At 36.7% G+C, this 19,868-nt stretch overlaps 1 protein-coding gene across 1 annotated transcript in view; it reads left to right on the top strand.

Moving 5' to 3' along the window:
• Positions 1–19,868, top strand: part of kis (chromodomain helicase DNA binding protein kismet) — a 111,071-nt gene that overhangs the window by 14,107 nt on the left and 77,096 nt on the right. Inside the window, 1 exon segment of the mRNA XM_089096769.1 lies at positions 15,328–18,872. Coding sequence (XP_088952895.1) covers positions 15,399–18,872 — 3,474 coding nt within the window. The 5' untranslated portion in view covers positions 15,328–15,398.

The raw sequence follows: 19,868 nt of genomic DNA, 5'->3' as shown, positions 1-19,868 counted from the left end.
TCTTTTGAGGTATGCTTTAAAATGGAACTGAACTGAACTAAAGCATACCAAATTGCCTGCAAGAAGCAAAGACGAATATGGTTTTGAAATTGCCCTTTGAGTTTTATAGGTTACGGCCAGGTTTCTTTATAAAAGTTTTTGAATTTGTTTCAAGCTTTTCAATTTTTTTAAATGAGTGAAATAAATAAAGAAAACAACTGTGGTGAAATCGAAGTGACATTTCAGACAACACGTCAGGAAGTTCCTCCTGGTCCATCCTTGACAATTATTGGAGTCTGAATAGAAGAAGATGCGGCTGAAAAAAATCGAAGTTATTTATCCTCTCAGGTCTGACACTGTGGAATCTGGTGAAAAAAAAAACATTGGAAGAAGTTCGCTGTTCAGAAATTGATCACGAAGAAACAGTAGGAATCAGCAATATCTTTGCTTTCTCAGAAAGTGTCAAGAATGGAAGGAGTAGAATCTGAAGCCAAAAATTTACAGAAAGCTGGAATAATAAGAGTCAAGCACAATCCCAGGCTCAAGAAAAAAAAAAATCCAAACTCAGAAAAGCTGAAGCTTATCAAACTAGGACCATTTCAGCCAAAAATCAATTTTCCAAAAAAAACGAGGAAATCCAATCCCAGAGTTCGAAGCACCTGTTGCAGTTTGTTAGAAACTGGTACAATGAGTACATGTGCCTAGAGTATAGTTCAAGTTCATTTAAGGTTTAGATTTAGTCGAGAAAGGTTTAGATTGCTGCTTTGCCTGTTGGTTGTTTACAACAGGACCTGGCCGTAAATACAGAAACAAAGATTCTTCATTTGTAACAGGAACTAGAAACTGACAAAATACAAAGCAAGGGCGCCAAGGCTGAAATGCTCATCACTCACTTTCAATCAAATAGTCACAAAGCTTCTGTAGGTGTTCTTATTTGTTTTATAGAGAGAGATAGATCATTGCCAAACTTAGTAAGGAGAATCTAATGAAAGATTTAGAGTCAGACAAAGAAAGGAAAAGAGTGTGTTGCATTATATACATGTTGCTAGATGTTACCATCACCCTAGGTAAACAAGGGTTGGCATTTTGTGGAAAGAATCATGACGGGGAAAATCATGTTGAGCTAGCCAGTCTTCTTTCAAGATACAACATCAAAATGGACCATGGAATGAAAAACCAGATGAAGCCGAAAGTCAACAGCTATCTGTTGGCTAGTAACCAAAATAAATTAATTGCAATTGTTTGAACAGAGCTAGTTCAAAAATCGTAGCAGAAGTTGATGAAGCTGACTACTTTGTCATCTTTGCAGAGAAAACACCTGCTGCCAGCCATGAAGTGTTCAGCTGTTCAAATAATATTGAATTAGCTGTTGCTACCCCTCCAAACCTGAATACATATTTCTACCCCAAAAGTGGCAGTTTCTCTACAATTGACCTACAAATTTTGTCATAAAATATTTTGAATAAAATTTGTATAAATAAAATTGATAGTCTATGTACTGACCACTTTGCCATAGTTTGCTCCCTAAATGAACCTGTTGAAACTCTATCACATACCTCCAAGTATATTAATGTCAGAGAAAATTGGCCTATGTTCCAAAATAAGCTAAATGATGAAATTACAAGTTTCACCCATAATTCATGCATTTCAAATGCAACAGCTGACACACATGCTGAAGTTTTGGCATCTTTACTAATAAATACAGCTAATCATGCTATCCCCTGGACAATACCTAAGAAAACCTTCCCAAAGCATGGTGGACAAATGAGTGCCAAAATAAATGGAGAACAGAAAAGGCAGCTAGGAGAACATTCCTAAAAAAAACCATCACCAACTACATGTTTAAAAAAATTACAAGCAGAATCTAATCTAAAAAGGACTATAATAAATGCTAAATATAACTACCGGAATAATTTTGCAAATAATCTCTCCAGAGAAACACATGAGCCAATTATACATAAGCCACATCTGTGGGAAAAAGACTTCCCCCAACCCACTCCTGTATGAGCTTATACATAATAATAACCATTACGACAATGATAATGAGAAAGCTAAGCTATTTGCCACTCTTTTTGTTAATAAGCTAACATCAAATAATTGCAGCAAAACGTCCCCAATTCCTATGAACTCAAATTACCAACCTCGCCCAGGATCCGAGTATATAACCAGCCCATTTTCAATCCAGGAAATGAATAATGCAATACATCATATTAGGATCAAGACTAGCGGCAGCTATGACAATATACACCCTACATGGATAAAAAATTTCACCCCTTCATAAAAACAGGAAATTATAAATTGTTATAATCATGCTTGGGCTTCTCCTATGTTCCCCAATATCTTGAAATGATCGTCCCTCCTACCAATCCTAAAGAAAAATAAACCCAAAAATAACCCTGAGTCTTATAGGTCCATAATGATTACTCATGTGATAGGGAAAATAATAGAGAAAATGATCTATTATTGACTCTTCTGGTTTGTTGAAAAAAAATAATAAGATCCCTCATACTCAAACTGGTTTTAGGAAACACCACTCCTCAGCAGATGCTTTCATATTGTTGACAAATGCAATAAATGAATCATTCTCAAAAAATAATGTCCTAGTTGCAGCTTTCCTAGATTTTGAAGGGCCATATGACAATGTGAACCATCAAATCCTTTTAATTAAACTTGCAAACCTTGGACTACCCCCCCCCCCCCCAAGCTAGTATCTTTTATAAAATCTTTCATAGAATTGCGAAGTTTCATTGTTTGTGCAGGTTCAGCCTCTTCACACCAAAAGACAATAACCAAAGGCCTTCCTCAGGGAGCAGTCCCGAGCTGCCTCCTCATTCCCATATATGTCTGGGACATGAACGTCCCCCACATGAATCTACAATATGCTGATGATCTGGTACTATGGTCATCTGGCAACACCTTTGAGATTGCACAGTCAAAGCTGCAAAAGTCACTTTTCCAATTTGAAAAAAATTCTCAACATTCAGATATACCCATTGCACCCACCAAGTCAAAAATTATCCAATTTCACCAAAAGCGAAATCGTGTTAATGCAAGACTAACTCTAAATGGAACAACTATTCCAGAATATAATCATATTAATTACCTAGGTCTCATGCTTGACCTAAAACTTAACTTCCACCTCCACATTTCAAACATAAAAAAAATGCTATAGAAAAACAAGTATACTAAAAAGACTTCTTTCCACACCCTGGGCCTTTAAGGAGAAAACGTTACTCTAGTTTTATAAATCACATATAAGACCCCATATTGACTGTGGGCTCATCGTCTATGGTGCATGTGCAAAGACCCAAATGCAAAAAATTGAAACAATACAAAATGATAGAATATGTCTCATATTTGGTCTTAGGAAACCCACAAGCACCAAGTTTCTGCTTATGGAGAGTGGATTAACAACAATAAGGGAGAGACGTAGCTTTCTCTTGATAAAACATCTTACCAAAATTGAATCAAATAGCTAACACACCCTACATAATTGGTTAAGAAATCCAGCCATGTATAGAGGCATTGCAGATGAGTATGCCAATATTCAGAGGAAGTTCCCTGTACCCGCAAAGTCTGTTGCACCTACTTTCCCCCAATCCCCTCCATGGAATTGGTCAATCCCCATAATAAATACTGATTTCTCAAAGTGGACTAAAGATTTAACCCCCATTGATTTCGTCCAGAAAAAATTTGATTAACTTAATGTAATTACTTGTAAAAACCATTTCCCAATATTTGTTGAAGGGTCAAAATTGAATGAGAAGGTAGCAAGTGGTGCTTTCCTTCCTCACCTGAACATTGCAATGGGTGAAAGATTGTATAATAATGTATCTATAATGTCTGCAGAGTTAAATGCCATAATCATGGCATTAGAACACCTTATGGAAAACGAACCTTTGATTGATAGCTCAAATTATATTGTAGTTCATTCTGACTCTTCATCAAGCCTTGAGTTGCTGCCTTCACCTCCTCAGTAAAAGTTGGAAGTTGACACATTGTCTTAGTATAATTGATAATTCAAGTGGCATAAGAACTTATCTTCAGTATATTCCTAGCCACTCTGGTATAAGTATTAATCATCAGATTGATGAAAAAGCAAAAAATGTTATAAATATTGACCAGCCAAGTGGGAGAACAATCTCCATTAGAGATATTTACCAATGGAGACTATCAGATATAATGTTTAATAAGAATAATCCTATTCTTTCCCCCTTTCCCTATAATTATTTTTCTAAAATCTATCATAGAATTTGTTTTGGAACAAACGGACTAAATTTTCTTGCATTCTCCTATCAGTTTCCTAATTCAAGTGGTTCAGCTCCCCGGTCCCCTCTTTGCAGGTATTGTAATATGAATAATGAAACAATTGACCACTGCCTATTTGAATGTAATATACCGATGTCTGCACAGTATACCTTGCATTGTAAACTGTTAAAGTGCTTCAAACACCACAAAATATCACTATCAACCAAGAGTCAAGCCAACTATACCTGCACACAGAGCACAGAAATAGATATCTATCATCTTATATTTGAACTCCTTGAGTCGAAATATCTATTGAAAGATATCTGAGGATATCTAATAAATAAGAGGCAACCCAGCCAGTAGCTCTGTAGCCCACAGAGTGAAGCAAAAGAAAAAGGGTTAAATAGTATCAACTGAAAAGCCTGCCTGCTGTGAAATAGAAGAAGAAGAAGAAGATGTGTTTATGCTGTGAGATTCACACAACAGCAACACTTTAAGAAATTTTAAAAATAAGTTTCTTGTGAATTATTGTCTCGATTAATCAGTAGCTGTACTGTGCCCCTCGTGCTCAAAATCCTCCTCAGGGCCATACAGTGGTGTTTCTTTTGTGGAAGTTTTCCCCACTGTAGAGTACAGACGGTCTGGTATCATACTATTATCCTTTCCTTTTTAGCTTAAAGCTTATTCAAAAAGGCAATGCAAAGAACTCCCCCTAAAAAAGGGTCCCTCCAGATCCCACCCCAAATACTAATGAAATTGATCCATTTTTGCCCCATCCTGGCTGGTCAAGCTCCCTATCACAAAGCTCACATGAAAGCTCAAATTCTGAGAATAGGACAATGATCAGTGTTGGAGCAAATGTCACTATAGATGATAATGGCTTTCAAGAGGTCCTTTTTAGGAGCTCCAAAAAAGGAAAAAAACATCCCCAATCAAAAGTATTTCCCCTCCTCCTTTCCAAGATTATCCTTCCCAAAACTTAGGAATTTACCTCAAAATTTCTCCAAATACCCCCTTTGAAATATCAAAGATTACTACAATAAGGGTTGCAATTTTCAAAATGTTAAAATCAATGTTTTCTCTTAACATTCACCATGATGGATCTTTGCTAATAGCTGTCCAAGATCAGAAATCAGCTGATATAATACTTAATCTAAAATCTCTTCTGAATACCCCAATTAACTCATCTAAATGGAACCCAAAACAACCCCCAAAGATTAGTAGTATATAATGTTCCCTAGAAATAGCAATTCAGGATTTAAAAGAAGGGCTCTCAGATAGGGCTGGTAACACAATCCCTGTAGAAGATGTCAATCAACTGGGTAAACCAAAGACTAATAGATTAAAAACAAATAGATCTTTCCTATTTACACCGAAAGAACAAATTAATATCCCGGAAAAGTTATTCCTATTTGGGCAAATCGAACTGCACAAGGAATACAAGCCAAAGCCTATCCAGTGTCAGAATTATGAAACTGGAACATACAACAAATAAATGCAATGAAATTTTTCTAGCCTGTAGTAATTGTAAAGGCTCCCATCCTAAAGAGTTGACAACTTGCAACAACACTCAGCCTACATGTATCAATTGTAAAGGCCCACATGAATCCACCAATAAATCACAATGCCCTGCATATAAGAAAACACCACTAACACTCTAAATAGCAACAGAGAAGGCCATTCCATACCCTTTTGCAGCTATGGAAGCAAATACTGCCCAGTCACACCAAATAAAACCTATGTTGAAATAAAATAAAAACCCCAAGTCAAACACTGCCAGTGCATCGAGTACCCCAGGCAAAACACCATACTTCAAGCCCCACAGCTCACATCTCTATCAGAAAGAATCACCGAGCCAACAAGCGTCCTTGATTAGTGAGATGAGGTCGGCCTGGCACCCCCTCCCAACAAGAAACAAACCAGAAACACTACCAGGAATTAATCCCTTTACTGACAAACTGGATGCACAGCCAAACATGCAAACCCCAAATATATGCTTATTCATTCTAACAACAACAGAAAACAAAAATCATTGCTGAATTGGCAAAAATATACATCCCTAATCATATGCTCATTCAAGCAAAAGATCTTGCTCTACTATTAACAAAGCTGAACATTGATACACAGTCATATGAAAATTAAATCAACAACACAACACATATCAATACTCCAGTGGAACGTAAGATCACTTACAGAAAATAAGTTAAATGAACTAATATCTTTTATGAATAATAATTCCATCAATATTGCTTGCCTCCAGGAAACTCATTTAACCCAAAATCAACAAATTAAGTCTCTGGAATACACTATCCTGAGAAAGGATAGTTCATCAGAGAGAAAAGGAGGTGGAGTAGATTTAATAGTTAATAATAATATAAAATTCTGTGGCATCAACTTTCCAGATTTTGTAAATGATGTTGATGCAATTGGTATCAGTGTTTGGCTGAATAATACAAAAACTTACATAATAAGCTTTTATAACCCTAATGGCCAAACTCCATATGCCATGGATTTCTTCAGTTATATAGATAATTCTAATAAGTTTGAAAAATATCATTATTTGTGGAGACTTTAATGCCCACAGCCTTTTGTGGGGGAATAAACCAGCAAATAAAGCTGGTAAGTTCATTGAACGTATGACTTCAAATAGTAATGAATTAGCTGTTGCTGCCCCTTCAAACCTGAATAAATATTTAACCCAAAAAGTGGCAGACTCTCTAGAGTTGACTTAAAAACTGTGTCATTAAATATTTTGAACAAAATTTATATAAATAAAATTGACTGACTATGTGCTGATCCCTTTGCCATAGTTTGCTACCTAAATAAACCTGCTGAAAACCTATCACATACCTCCAAATATATCAACACTAAAGCAAATTGGCCTATGTTCCAAAATAAGCTAAATGATGAAATTATAAGTTTCACCCAAAATTCATGCATTTCAAACGCAACAGTTGACACACATGCTGAAGTTTTGGCATCTTTACTAATAAATACAGCTAATCATGCTATCCCCAGGAAAACCTTCCCTTAACATATTCCCAAAGCATGGTGGACAAATGAGTGCCAAAATAAATGGAGAACAAAAATAAGGCAGCTAGGAGAACATTCTTAAAAACACCATCACCTACTGCATATTTAAAAAAATTACTATTATTCCTTTTAGAATCTAATCTAAAAAGGACTATAATAAATGCTAAATATACCTACTGGAATAATTTTGCAAATAATCTCTCCAGAGAAACACATGAGCCAATTATACATAAGGTCATACGCCACATCTGTGGGGATTAGACTTCCCCCATCTCACTCCTGTATGATCTTATACATAATAATACCCATTACGACAATGATAATGAAAAAGCTAAGCTATTTGACACTCTTTTTGTAAATAAGCTAACATCAAACAATTGTAGCAAAATACCCCCAATTCCAATGAACCCAAGTTACCAACCTCGCCCAAGATCCGATTATATAATCAGCCCATTTTCAATCCAGGAAATGAACAATGCAATACGTCATATTAGGACCAAGACTAGCGGCAGCTATGACAATATACACTCTACATGGATAAAGAATCTCACCCCCTCATACAAACAGGAACTTCTAATTTGTTAAGATCATGCTTGGGCTTCATTTATGTTCCCCAATATCTGGAAATATTCTTCCCTCTTACCAATCCTAAAGAAAAATAAACCCAAAAATAACCCGGAGTCCTACAGGCCCGTAATGATTACTCCTGTGATGGGGAAAGCAATGGAGAAAATGATCATAAATCAGTTTCCTAATTCAAGTGGTTCAGTTCCCCTGTCCCCTCTTTGCAGGTATTGTAATGAGAAAAATGAAGCATTAGATCACTGCCTATTTGAATAGAACACGTTGACCTCTGTACAGTACACCTTACATTGTAAACTGTTAAAGTGCTTCAAACCCCACAAAGTCTCACTACCAGCCACGAGCCTAGCCGACTATTCCTGCACACAGAGCACAGAAATCGCTATCAATCATCTTATATTTGAACTCCTTGAGTCGAAAGATCTACTGAAAGATATTTGAGAATATCTAATAAATAAGAGACAACCAAGCCAGTAGCTCTGTAGCCCATAGAGTGAAGCAAAAGGAAAAGGGCTAAATAGTATCAACTGAAAAGCCCGCCTGCTGTGAGATAGAAGAAGAAGTTAGCTTCAGATGTTTTACAAATCTTACATGGATTCATTTTAATTCTAATTAGCTTTTTCAATTGGATAGTAATGTATGATTTGGCATTATAACAGGTTTTTACTTTTTTCTCAGGGAAACAATCTATGTGTTTTGTTTTCATCAGATTTTGGAAGTCAGAGACTTATATTAATGTCATTGTTTCACTTTGAGAGCCAGCCAGTTTTCATTAGTAATCCAAGATCCAAATTCAAAGAGGTCATCATTGAAAATTGGGCAATAAGAGAATTAAGTAACAGAAAAAGTATGATTAAAGCTGGGGAGAAGTCTCATTAATAAACAAAAATGATAGCTTCCCCTAACGGGGGCAAAGGGACAGGTGGACTGTAAAAAGCATGCATATTTGTGCAAATCAAATCAAGGGTAGAATTTCCTTTGTTGGTATTTTGACTATCTGTTTTAAATTGAAGGAACTACAAACGGAATTTAACTTTAGATCATTATCATCACCAACTAGGAAAATACCAGTGTTCAGGAATTTGCAGAGGACAAAGTCAGCACTACTATACACTTACTGATAGAATTGCTGTCTTAGTTCAGCATTTTGATTTGGAGAATAACAAAAGCAGCGAAACACAAAGAAATTAAAAGGGCGTGGTAAAGCTTTGGGTCTTACATTCACCCAAATCATTTCATCATAATCTGAAAGGTTGGGAGTAAGAATCAATCATAGGCAGGGCGCTAGTGCTGCCTAAGTAAAGAACGATGTTGGCACAATGTGTTTTTTCTCCACCCGGGCACTTCGTATCGAAGGAGTTGTCGTAGGAACTTCGAAAATGGCTCATTCAATTGGAAATTGGAGTGGCTAGTGCCGTTTTTAATAGTCGAAAGGGATTGGAGTGCACCTAGCCCCCCCCCACCCCCACGCCCATTATTCCCCTAAACACATCTAATCGAAAATTTGAGATAGCCATTTTGTTCAGCGTAGTTAATTTCCAGATAGAAAATATGTTTTTTAGGAGGACACTCCCCCACAACCCTCAGGGCAAGGGTTTTGAGTTATGTCCTGGGGGCATAAAGGTTTTTATAGAAGGCGTTGTTGTAAAAACGTCAAAACAGGCTCATTTGATTGGAAATTCAAAGAGCTAGTACCCTTTTTAATACTCAAAAGTGATTGGAGGGCAACTAGCCCCCCCCCATGTCCATTATTCCCCCAAATAAATCCAATAAAAATTTTGAGATTGCTATTTTCTTCAGCACAGTTGATTTCCAGAAAGAAAATAGGTTTTGGAGGATGACAATCCCGCAGAACCATCAGGGCAAGGGTGTTGAGTTATGACCTGGGGGCATATAAGGTTTTTATAGAAGGCGTTATCGTAGAAACTTCAGAAAAAGCTCTTTAGATTGAAAATTCAATGGGTTAGTGCCCTTTATAATAGTACAAAGTGATTGGAGGGCAACTAGCCTCCCCCACGCCCATCATTCCCCCAAACACATCCAATCAAAATTTTGAGATAGGCATTTTGTTCAGCGTAGTTGTTTTCTAGATAGAAAACATGTATTTGAGGAGGACACTCCGTCACAACCCTCAGGGCAAGGGTTTTAAGTTATGGCCTGGGGGAATATAAGATTTTTATAGAAGGCGTTGTCGTAGAAATTCCAAAACAGGCTCATTCGATTGGAAATCAAAGGGCTAGTACCCTCTTTAATAGTCGAAAGTGATTGGAGGCCCTTCCACGCCCACCATTTCCCCAAACATATCCGATCAAAATTTCTTGATAGCCATTTTGTTCCAGGAAGTTTAAAGTTCAGGAAATTATACCTTTGAACAGGACACTCCCCATAGTCTTCAGGGCAAGGGTTATAATTTATGCCCTGGGGGCATATAAGGTTTTTATTGAAATGGGCAAGTAACCCCCCTCTCACGCCCACCATTTCCCCAAACATATCCAATCAAAATTTTGAGATCCATTTTGTTCAACGTAGTCGAAAGTTCTTGTAATTAGGCCTTTTAGGATAAAAACCCCATCAGGGCTTTCAGTGCAAGGGTTGTAATTTGTGCCCTGGGGGCATATAAGGTTTATATAGAAAGTTGTTGTAGAAATTTTAAAGGGGATCATTTGATTGGAAATTGAAATTACCCTTTTTAATAGTCGAAAGTGAGTGGAGAGTAATTAACCCCCCTCTCACGCCCTCCATTTCCCCAAACACATTCAATCAAAGCTTCGAGATAGCCATTTTGTTCAACGTAGTTGAAAGTTCTGGAAATTATGTATTTAAGGATGACAAACCCCCGAGAGTCCCCAAGGTAAAGGTTGTAAGTTAAGCCCAGGAGGCATATAAGGTTTTTAATGATAGAGTTGTCGTACAAACTTCAAAAGGGGCTCATTCAATTGGAAATTGAGAGGGATAGTGCCCTTTTTAATAGTTGAGCGTGATTGGACTGTAACTAACCCCACTCTCATGCCTACAAGTCCCCCAAACCGATCCAATAAAAATTTTAAGATAGCCATTTTGTTCAACGTAGTAGAAAGTTCTGGAAATTAGGTCTGTGAGGATGACAACCCCCCCCCCACTCAGCCATTATTGCGAGGGTTGTAAGTTATCTTCTGGGGGCATATAAGGTTTTTATTGAAAGCGTTGTCGTAGAAACTTCAAAAGGGCTCATTTGATTGGAAATTGAAAGGGCTAGTGCCTTTTTTAATAGTTGAAAGTGACTGGAGAAAGACTAATGCCCCTCTCACGCCCACCATTTTCCCAGACACATCCAATCAAAATTTTGAGATAGCCATTTTGTGTAACGTAGTTGAAATATCTGGAAACTAGATTTTAGAGGATGACAATCACCCTCACAGCCCTTAGGGTAAGAGTTGTAATTTATGCCTTGGGGACATATGGGGTGTTTATAGGAAGTGTTGTCGTAGAAACTCGAAAAAGGCTCATTTGATTAGAATTCAAAAGGCCTAGTGCCCTTTTTAATAGTCGAAAGTAATTGGAAGGCTTGACATTTTTATAGTAAAGATTGACGTGGATATGATGTATTATTTTTTTGTTGTTGTTGTTGTTTAGACCAGGGCCACTTTGTATCAAAGGAGTTGTCGTAGGAACTTCGAAAAGGGCTCATTCGATTGAAAATAGAAAGGGCTGATGCCCTTTTTAATAGTCGAAATGGATTGGAGGGAAACTAATCCCCCTTCCACGCCCACCACCATTTGACTTTATGTTTAAAAACTAAATGTTGCCATAAGATTAAATCAAAATGCACTGTGTTAATGCTAATTCCCAATAAGGCATCTCAGCATTATCCCAAGAATGACTGAGTGCATTGTGTTCAATCTTTTGGGACTGCTTCTGCTCTTAAAATTTAACCAAATTAAAATAGCGTAAGTGTATCCAAGCTATCAAAGAAAGTAAACAGATTTTTTTGCGAATGGTATCAAGTTTTCCTTTTCAGGTCAACTAGAGGAGGCATGAAACTTAATTAAACACTACTATTTGTGTCCATATTTTTAAGAGGGTGTTTGTTCTTAAAAATTGCTGAAAAATTTTTCTCCAGCATACAAATAGCAGGCCAAACTATAAATTCTTAAAAAACGAATAGATTTAACGTATTATTTTCTTTTTCTCTGAAAAGACTATGTCAATATAAAACGAACAGAAATTAAGTAAAAAAACTTTTTTCTCGAAACAAGTTTTTCAAAGAAAAGTAAAGAACTCCATTAAACAAAAAATGAGCAAAAATAAAATCAAATAATCTACCAAGCGTGAAACTACCATAAGTCAGCATCGATAAGTATATGAAACCCAAAACGAGCAGAAATTACAATAAATAACCGATTCAAACTCAAAACGAGCAGAAATTAACATAAGTTGGGCTCAAAACCCCTATGCCTTCCCAAGGCCAGAACATAATTTGCACTTTACTGAAAAAAATATAAATGTTTAAACTTTTATGGCTTTAATAAATCAAATAGTATTAAGATTTTGATTACTAAATATCAGTAAATGTATATTAAACTGACAATGCACATTCATTTGTATTTTTTTCAGTAAAGTACAAATTTTGTTCTGGCCTTGGGAAGGCATAGGAGTTTTGAGCCCTACTCATGTTAATTTCTGCTCGTTTTGAGTTTGACTTGGTTATTTATTGTAATTTCTGCTCGTTTTGGGTTTCATTTATCTATCGATGCTGATTTACGGCATTTTTACGCTTGGTAGATTATTTGATTATGTTTGTGCTCATTTTTGGTTTAATGGAGTTCTTTACTTTTCTTTGAATAACTTATTTTGTGGAAAAAGTTTTTTGAATTAATTTATGGAAAAGATAATTACGTACAAATAATAATATTCCACCTCCATTTTTACCTAGGGGGTGGTCAATGAGGACAAAGTTTTATGAATTGGGAGTGGTTATTAATGTTTCAGTAAGTTAAGGTTCTTTCATCATGAGGTGAGTCTCACATCCTACTCTGAAGTTTCTGATTTGCCCAAAATTTGGTAGGCAAATATTTACCCAAATTACAGCCACTTTAATCAATAAATCTTTGAATGGTTACCTTTAAAGCCTAGGTACTAGCAGGCTTCAAAGATTTATTGTCCACTGACATCTCCTCTATCATTGAGAGAGATTTGTAAGTAAGAATTGTAAAGCATATTCATGTTCAAGGGTGGAGAGTTTGCACACTTGCAAGCTGTGCAAGTGTGAAATGATAATACATCTACCTTTTATTCACTTTTGATGCATTTTGGAGTACACAAATTTATATTCATACAAGTGGTTATGCAACAGTTATTTGATAATGCAACACAGTGACGTTAATATGTCAATTATTAGTCAAGTGCTGATGTGCCAATCACTTGGCCATGTATATAAAATCGGTGTGTTCTTATCATTCAATATACAATTGCAAACAAATAATATTTGTTATGTCTTGAGACACTGTAGTGTAGCCCTTGCTTTTACATGCTGCATCTTCAGAAATAACAATATTGATGGTCTTGACTACTATGTTTTGGGGCAAAGTAATACAATATGAGACTGTATATTTGGCACTTTACAAGTAACAATATTGATTGGGTTTCAGGAAATAGACAATTAGGTAGATATTAAGCTGAAAAGGCGTATTCTGGGACCACTATTAACGAATGTGTTGTCCTTTTTTTTGTCAGGGAAAACATCTTCTTGGGATATAACAATTTCAGATTTCTGATTGGTTGACAACTGTATGGTTTAATTGGTGACAAAGAAAGAAAATCAGAGTTTGCTGTCATAATACCTTTCTAACAATACCAGCCAAAGTTCGATGCAACAACGTAAATCTAATTTTTTTTATTTTTTTATTATTTATTTCTTCATTCATTGTATTGTGTGCTCATTTAAGGTTCACATAATCACATTTCTGCTTGTTTTTACTTTGTTAAGTTAGTGTTCTTAATTTTGGGGTAGCTTTAAATCTGCTCTTCATTTAGTCGTGGAAAAGCTTTATTTGTATTATTTAATTTGAAATAATGCTGATGGTAGAACACTATAGCATAGTTTTGTGTCTTATTAGATTTTGATGCCAATATATATCTTTATAATGAGGAACAGGGTTCTTTAATGCTTAACAGCACTGCTTACTGTGGAAATGGCAGTTTTACCAGAACAATTGTATAACTTATAAGAATTGAAAAATTTTGTTATTAGGCTAATTTTAACTTCAATGTATGGAGTGGGGTACTCAAGGGGTATTAGCCTTCTTATATTTAAGGTAACTTTGAGAATTATATTAAAACAATGCAATGTAATAAATCTTTGGGTTACTTTTTGAAATATTTAAACTGTAATGCTTTGTATTTATTTTTATTCACACATGCTATTAAATGATCCCTTTCATTCTCAAAGTAATATGAAAATACAATCAGGCTTTTCCTAATTGTTCTTGTGTTGATCATTCAGTCTTGAAGGCTTGAGATAAGTAAAGGGGCAAATTTCAGCATAAACAGCAGGGATTGATTGGAGGGGGAGATCCTTCCATGTGTAGTAAGTATTGTGCTAAAGTATGTGGTTGGGGGAGGGGGCAAGTCCCCCTCTTCTTACAACCTCTGCTAAAGTTTAATTTTTATGCAAGAAATTCTTTGGATTGAAAGTATTCATTTAGGTGTGTTCGCTATGCACAATAAAATCGAATTATTGCATATATTAAAGGTCTGCCATCCCTCTCATCCCCCCCCCCCGTTTTTTTATAGTATGTCCAAGTTATATTGTCACACTTCTATCTCTTAAATTGTCATTTCCAAGGACATAGGAAGGGGAGGGGTTTGGATCAGGTTTATTATAATTCTAAACTGATTGGCTATCAAAATTCTTGCTTAATGAAATTTCGGCTCAAATTGTTGTTTTACAGCAGAAAATAGCAACAGTTGACACTTTATTGCTTTCTTTACAATTAAAGCCACTACAGTTTCCAGTTGAACAAGATCTTCTGATATTCTGTAATTAGTGGTTGAATACAATAATCATTGTATATATATATATATATATATATATATATATATATATATATATATATATATATATATATATATATATATATATATATATATATATATATATATATATATATATATATATATATATATATATATATATATATATAAACGTCTTTGACAAAAGGATGACACATCTATTCTTTTGATACATATAATCTTGATAAATTTTCTTTTTGTATGTTTTGGTTACTATTGACAAAATTTTCTCTTTGCTTACTAATTATTTTGAAGAATGATTTGATTCAATTGAATATATTTAACCCAATATTCAGATTCCTGGATTGTATCCACCCAGTATCTAGTTCCTTCTCTGATATATCTCAGTCTAATATATTTTTCCTGAAAATGGTTTGGTTTCTCCTCTACAAACTCGATCAATTATAAAAAATAAAGCTCTTTTTCTTTTTCCAGATTGTCTACACACAAATGTAATGGATTGAAGTTTGGCTTGGATTTAAAAATTGCCAACCTTATACAACTAAATGGACCCTCATGGACACCCTTCAAATATTGGGAACTACCCAGGATTGCAACAGCAGCATAGTAAAGTCCCTAGCTACCCAGGATATGGAAGTCCTTCAATGTATGGACAACAATCTCAACTGTATGGCGTACCACCTTCAAGTATTTCTCAATTTGGAGGTCCAGGATATCAGCCCTATCAACACCCTAGTATTAGGATGCCCGGAGGCATGCCTTCCTCTTATGACATGTATGGGAGTAATATATTGGGAAGTTATCCTGGGTCTCAAGGTATGGATCAAGCACAAAGATGGAGCCAGCAAGGTGATCCATATGCTTCACAGATGCTTAATGGTATTCCTGTTGGTCATACTTCGCATTATCCTACCACTCGGAGTCAAACACAACCATCTTATCCTGATCCAGGAATCAGACAGCCCAATCCTTTATATACGTCTAACCAAAATGTAGGAGCACCTCAGAGTTCTGGAATTCCCAATGCCTCAAGGCATCCTCAATCAGATTACAGTAGGTACCAACCTGCTGCTGCATCTGTTCCCACCCATTCAGCACCAGCTCCTAGGCAAAATACACCTTCTTCACATCCCTTATATCATGAGAGAAGCACTGTGCCTTCTGATTTATCACAGAGAATGCTTTATGACCAACCAGTTCCTCAAGCTTCCCAGCCTCAGCAACAACCTCCAAAACAAGGACAGTTTGAAACATCTCCAAACAGGAATTCATTTCCAGTCAGTGCTCCTTCTGCTCCAGTAAGGACGCGATATGATTCCCCAAAAGCCACCCCTGTCCAACCACAGCCTTCTATAGATTCTACACGATATGAAGTAGCTCAGCCCACATACACATCCCTTGAACCAAATAAATATCCTCATTACAAAGGTTCATTTGATCAGGGCCATACTAGTCTAAGATATCCTAATCCTCAACCTCATTCTTCTCATTACCAGCAATCTGTAAGTGCAACCATTTCTGATCCTAATAGACAGTATAATTCGGCCTATTGTCCACCTGGTAGTCAGTCAGTTAGTGGGCATCCAGGATTGCAGCATGATCCCTATAGTATGCAGAATTCTTTGCCTGGTGATCCATATCGTTCTTTATCTGTTCCCCAGTCTCAGTACCAGTCTTCTTACCCATCTCAAGTTAACAGTGGCTCTAAAAATGTCTACAGTACTGCCCCAAGTAACGATTCTCATTTGAAACACTTAGAACAGTTGGTTCCTCATATGCAGTCACAAGGAGTAAATCAACAGGAAATTCAAGCACAATCTCTATCTTCTCATCAGTTTGCTAGCCCAGTTACTCCAGTGACTCCACAGCCCTCGACTCCTCAACCTCCTACTGGGTGCATCACTCCCCAGCCTACATTGACTAATTTGACACCATCACAACACCCAAAGCCATCTTTAAGTCTGCCAAGTGAACCAAAATATGCTTATGGTGGAGATATGTATAGCTCTCAGAAAAACTCTGTTCCTGCTCCCTATCAGCAGCCACACATGACAACTACTAGCGTTTCTCATAGTGTTGATAAGTTGATGAGTAGTGAACCTCCAAGGACAACAGTAGACAGTATATCTCCAATGCAGACTCATTTTACTATCTCAGAGGCTCTTGAAAGGCTAGAAAGAATGGAAGATGAAGATCAAGATCAAGTTATTATAAATGAAAGGTTTTCACTTAGCTTGTTCCCTGGGGATAAGTTGTCTCCTACTAAAAAATCACTACAAGAGCCAAAATCAGTTGAACCTACACCCGAACAACAAGAAGAAGAAAAGAGATATTCTGATGAAATGCAGGAAGCAGCAGCAAACTTAGCAGCTATGGCTGATGCAATCACTTCTCAAATTTGTAAAGAAACAGGACATGGAGGAGTGAATGAAGACATGAAGCCTATTTTACAAAAAGCTCATGATGAAATAGAAAAATCTAAACTTGAGCTTCAGGCTCTGGAGCCAAGAGTATTGAACATAGACACAAAGATAAGGGACTCTCCTGTAAATCCTACTCCTGAAAAGGCTGAAGAAGAGAAAGTTGAGGGACCTCAATTAGCTGCAGAACTTCCCTCTGTTTCATATCAGCCATATCTTACCAACAAAGTTGTGAATCATCCTATGAGTGTTGAGTCACTTGCTACATCTGCTAATGTTTCGACTATTGAAAGTGTTCCTACTTCTTTACCTGAACAGAATCAGTTTCAGGCAAGACACTTTTACCAGTCAGACTTTGAAGTTGGAAAACCAGAGAATCTTACTATGTCAGATTATCATGGTTTTAGTAGCTCGAAATTGAAGTGTAGTAGCAGTCCTATAACTGTGCCCACTGGGGGTTTTGATTCTTTTCAAAAGCTTGCTGAATTTACCTCAAGGGAAATTAGTCAGTTTGCTGCACAGGAGGCTCAGTTCCGGCCACCTACATCTCATAGCGCTGCACTTCAAATGGAAGCTGCTCGTCTTGTCGAAAGCGCATCGCGAGAAATGTCAATAAGATCAGCTTCTGGTTCTCCATTTAGACCCCCAAGCACACACTCTTTACCTGGTCACTTTGAGAACAAGGGAGAAAATTCCTTTGCTGCCCCCATTCCTAGTCCTAGTCAAAGATCACGACCAACTTCTAGACACTCTTTACCTTGCACTGATTACATTGAACAAAAAATAGTTCCTCCTAGCCCAACGGGTACTAATATTTCTGAGTATCCTCTTAGACCAGGAGAAGAAGTAAGAGAAATTATAAGAATGGCATCTCCAGCCACAGTAGATAAACTAAAAGCATCCCAATTATCAAAACCGGTTCCATCTCATCTTCAGAAATCTCCAAAAGTTCCTCCTATGGTGAACAATGTTGAATCATATGGTAATGCAGATGAACTTGCCCTTAATTTAAGACCCGTTATAGATGCTACAGACCCGCAAAATAATTACGTTGAAGGTGTCAAATCAGAAGTTAAGCCAGCTGATAAAAGCACAAATAAATATGATGCCGTTTCAGCAACGAATTATCTCCCAGTCAAAGCAGATGACATTACCAATCAGCAGTTTCCCCTTGGAACTTCTGAATCTTCAGTTCAAAAACATCCTCCCGCAGAAAGAGAAGTTCCAGCACCTCGTGTGGAAAGAGAACCTGCAGGATCTCCTGCACAAGAATTTAAGCCCCAAAAACAAGGAAATGAGCCATGTACTCAAGGACTTGAACAACAGACACCAGTAGATAATCAAACAATGCAGCTTGTCTCTCCTGCTTATGATGCAAATCAAAAGTATGCATATGAACAGCAAATGGCGGCAATGAGCCAGTCAGCCCTTCCACAAAATGCATATCCAATGGTTCAACCTCCATCACAAGAACAGATGTATTCTCAGATCTCACTTCACCCACAACATTTAGAAAACATGGCAAGTCAAGCCCAATTTATTCATCAGCAGTTGCAGCAACTGTATATGATGCAACCAACACCTGAGACAAAGCAGAAGGTTAGTTCCGTGGTCATAGTTCTTTATTTATTTATTTTTAATTTTAAAATAGTGAAAAGATCTTATCTTGGAAGTGGGATTTGGAAAATTTTGATTTAAAGTTGTTGCTAGTTGTCCAGCACATAAAACATACGTTGAATCAATTATCAGAGCTGCCACAAAGTCCCTAAAATCGAGTAAAGGCCCCTATTGGCTCCTTAAATTGATAAAGGTCCCTAAAGTCCCTTTTCTTGCTTTGGTTTAAAGGTCTGTATCCTGAAGGGTACCAATACCTGTGAGTATACGGTTTTCAGTAATTTTATTTCGATTGAGATTCTTGGAACCTGTTTTTGCTCGTCTAAGAAAGACAAACTTGTTGTTACATAGGCTACAGCGTTACTGTCTTGATAGAGCATGATAGAGCAGTAAGACTAGTAACAAAAAGGAGTGACCCCCTTTGCCTCTGGAGTCAATAGGCTAGGAGGCGGCAGGGTTTGGTTGGCTTTGTTAATAACTTAGAAAACTCTTTTCTGTGTGTCACTATTAGAAACAGAGCAAAAAGAAGATAATGGCTCCAACAATCCATCCCCTACACTGCCCAGTGTTCCTCCTTTAGCTGATACTTCTGCTCCAAATATGCATTATCAAAATTCTTCAAGTTGCGTAAAAACTGTAAAACCTTTTGAACCAGAAAACGTCACTATATATAATCAAGCAAGTGCTAGTGAACTTCCTTCGTCAAAATTTTCTCAAGGGATTAAAAATTTTACACAAACTAATCCTACTGACCTTAATTTAACTGAAGATAACTTGTTCTTGAAATCCATTGGTAATGAAACATCTTTAAAAATTGACAATCTAGTCGAACTTACAAGCGCAAATTCTCACCCAATACAATCATGTATTCAAAAAAATGAGTTCAATGATCTTAAGTGCAATCAACCTAATGTGTGCAATAGCTTTTTAGACAGTAGATGTATGTCTAGTAACTGTAAATATCTACACATTTGTAAGTTT

The sequence above is a fragment of the Artemia sp. Qi Xiang Cuo genome, chromosome 11, assembly GCF_049724085.1.
Source record: "Artemia sp. Qi Xiang Cuo chromosome 11, ASM4972408v1, whole genome shotgun sequence".
NCBI classification, from domain to species: Eukaryota; Metazoa; Arthropoda; class Branchiopoda; order Anostraca; family Artemiidae; genus Artemia; species Artemia sp. Qi Xiang Cuo.
The sequence above is the reverse complement of the archived record's forward strand: the minus strand, read 5'-3'. Positions and strand labels throughout refer to the sequence as shown.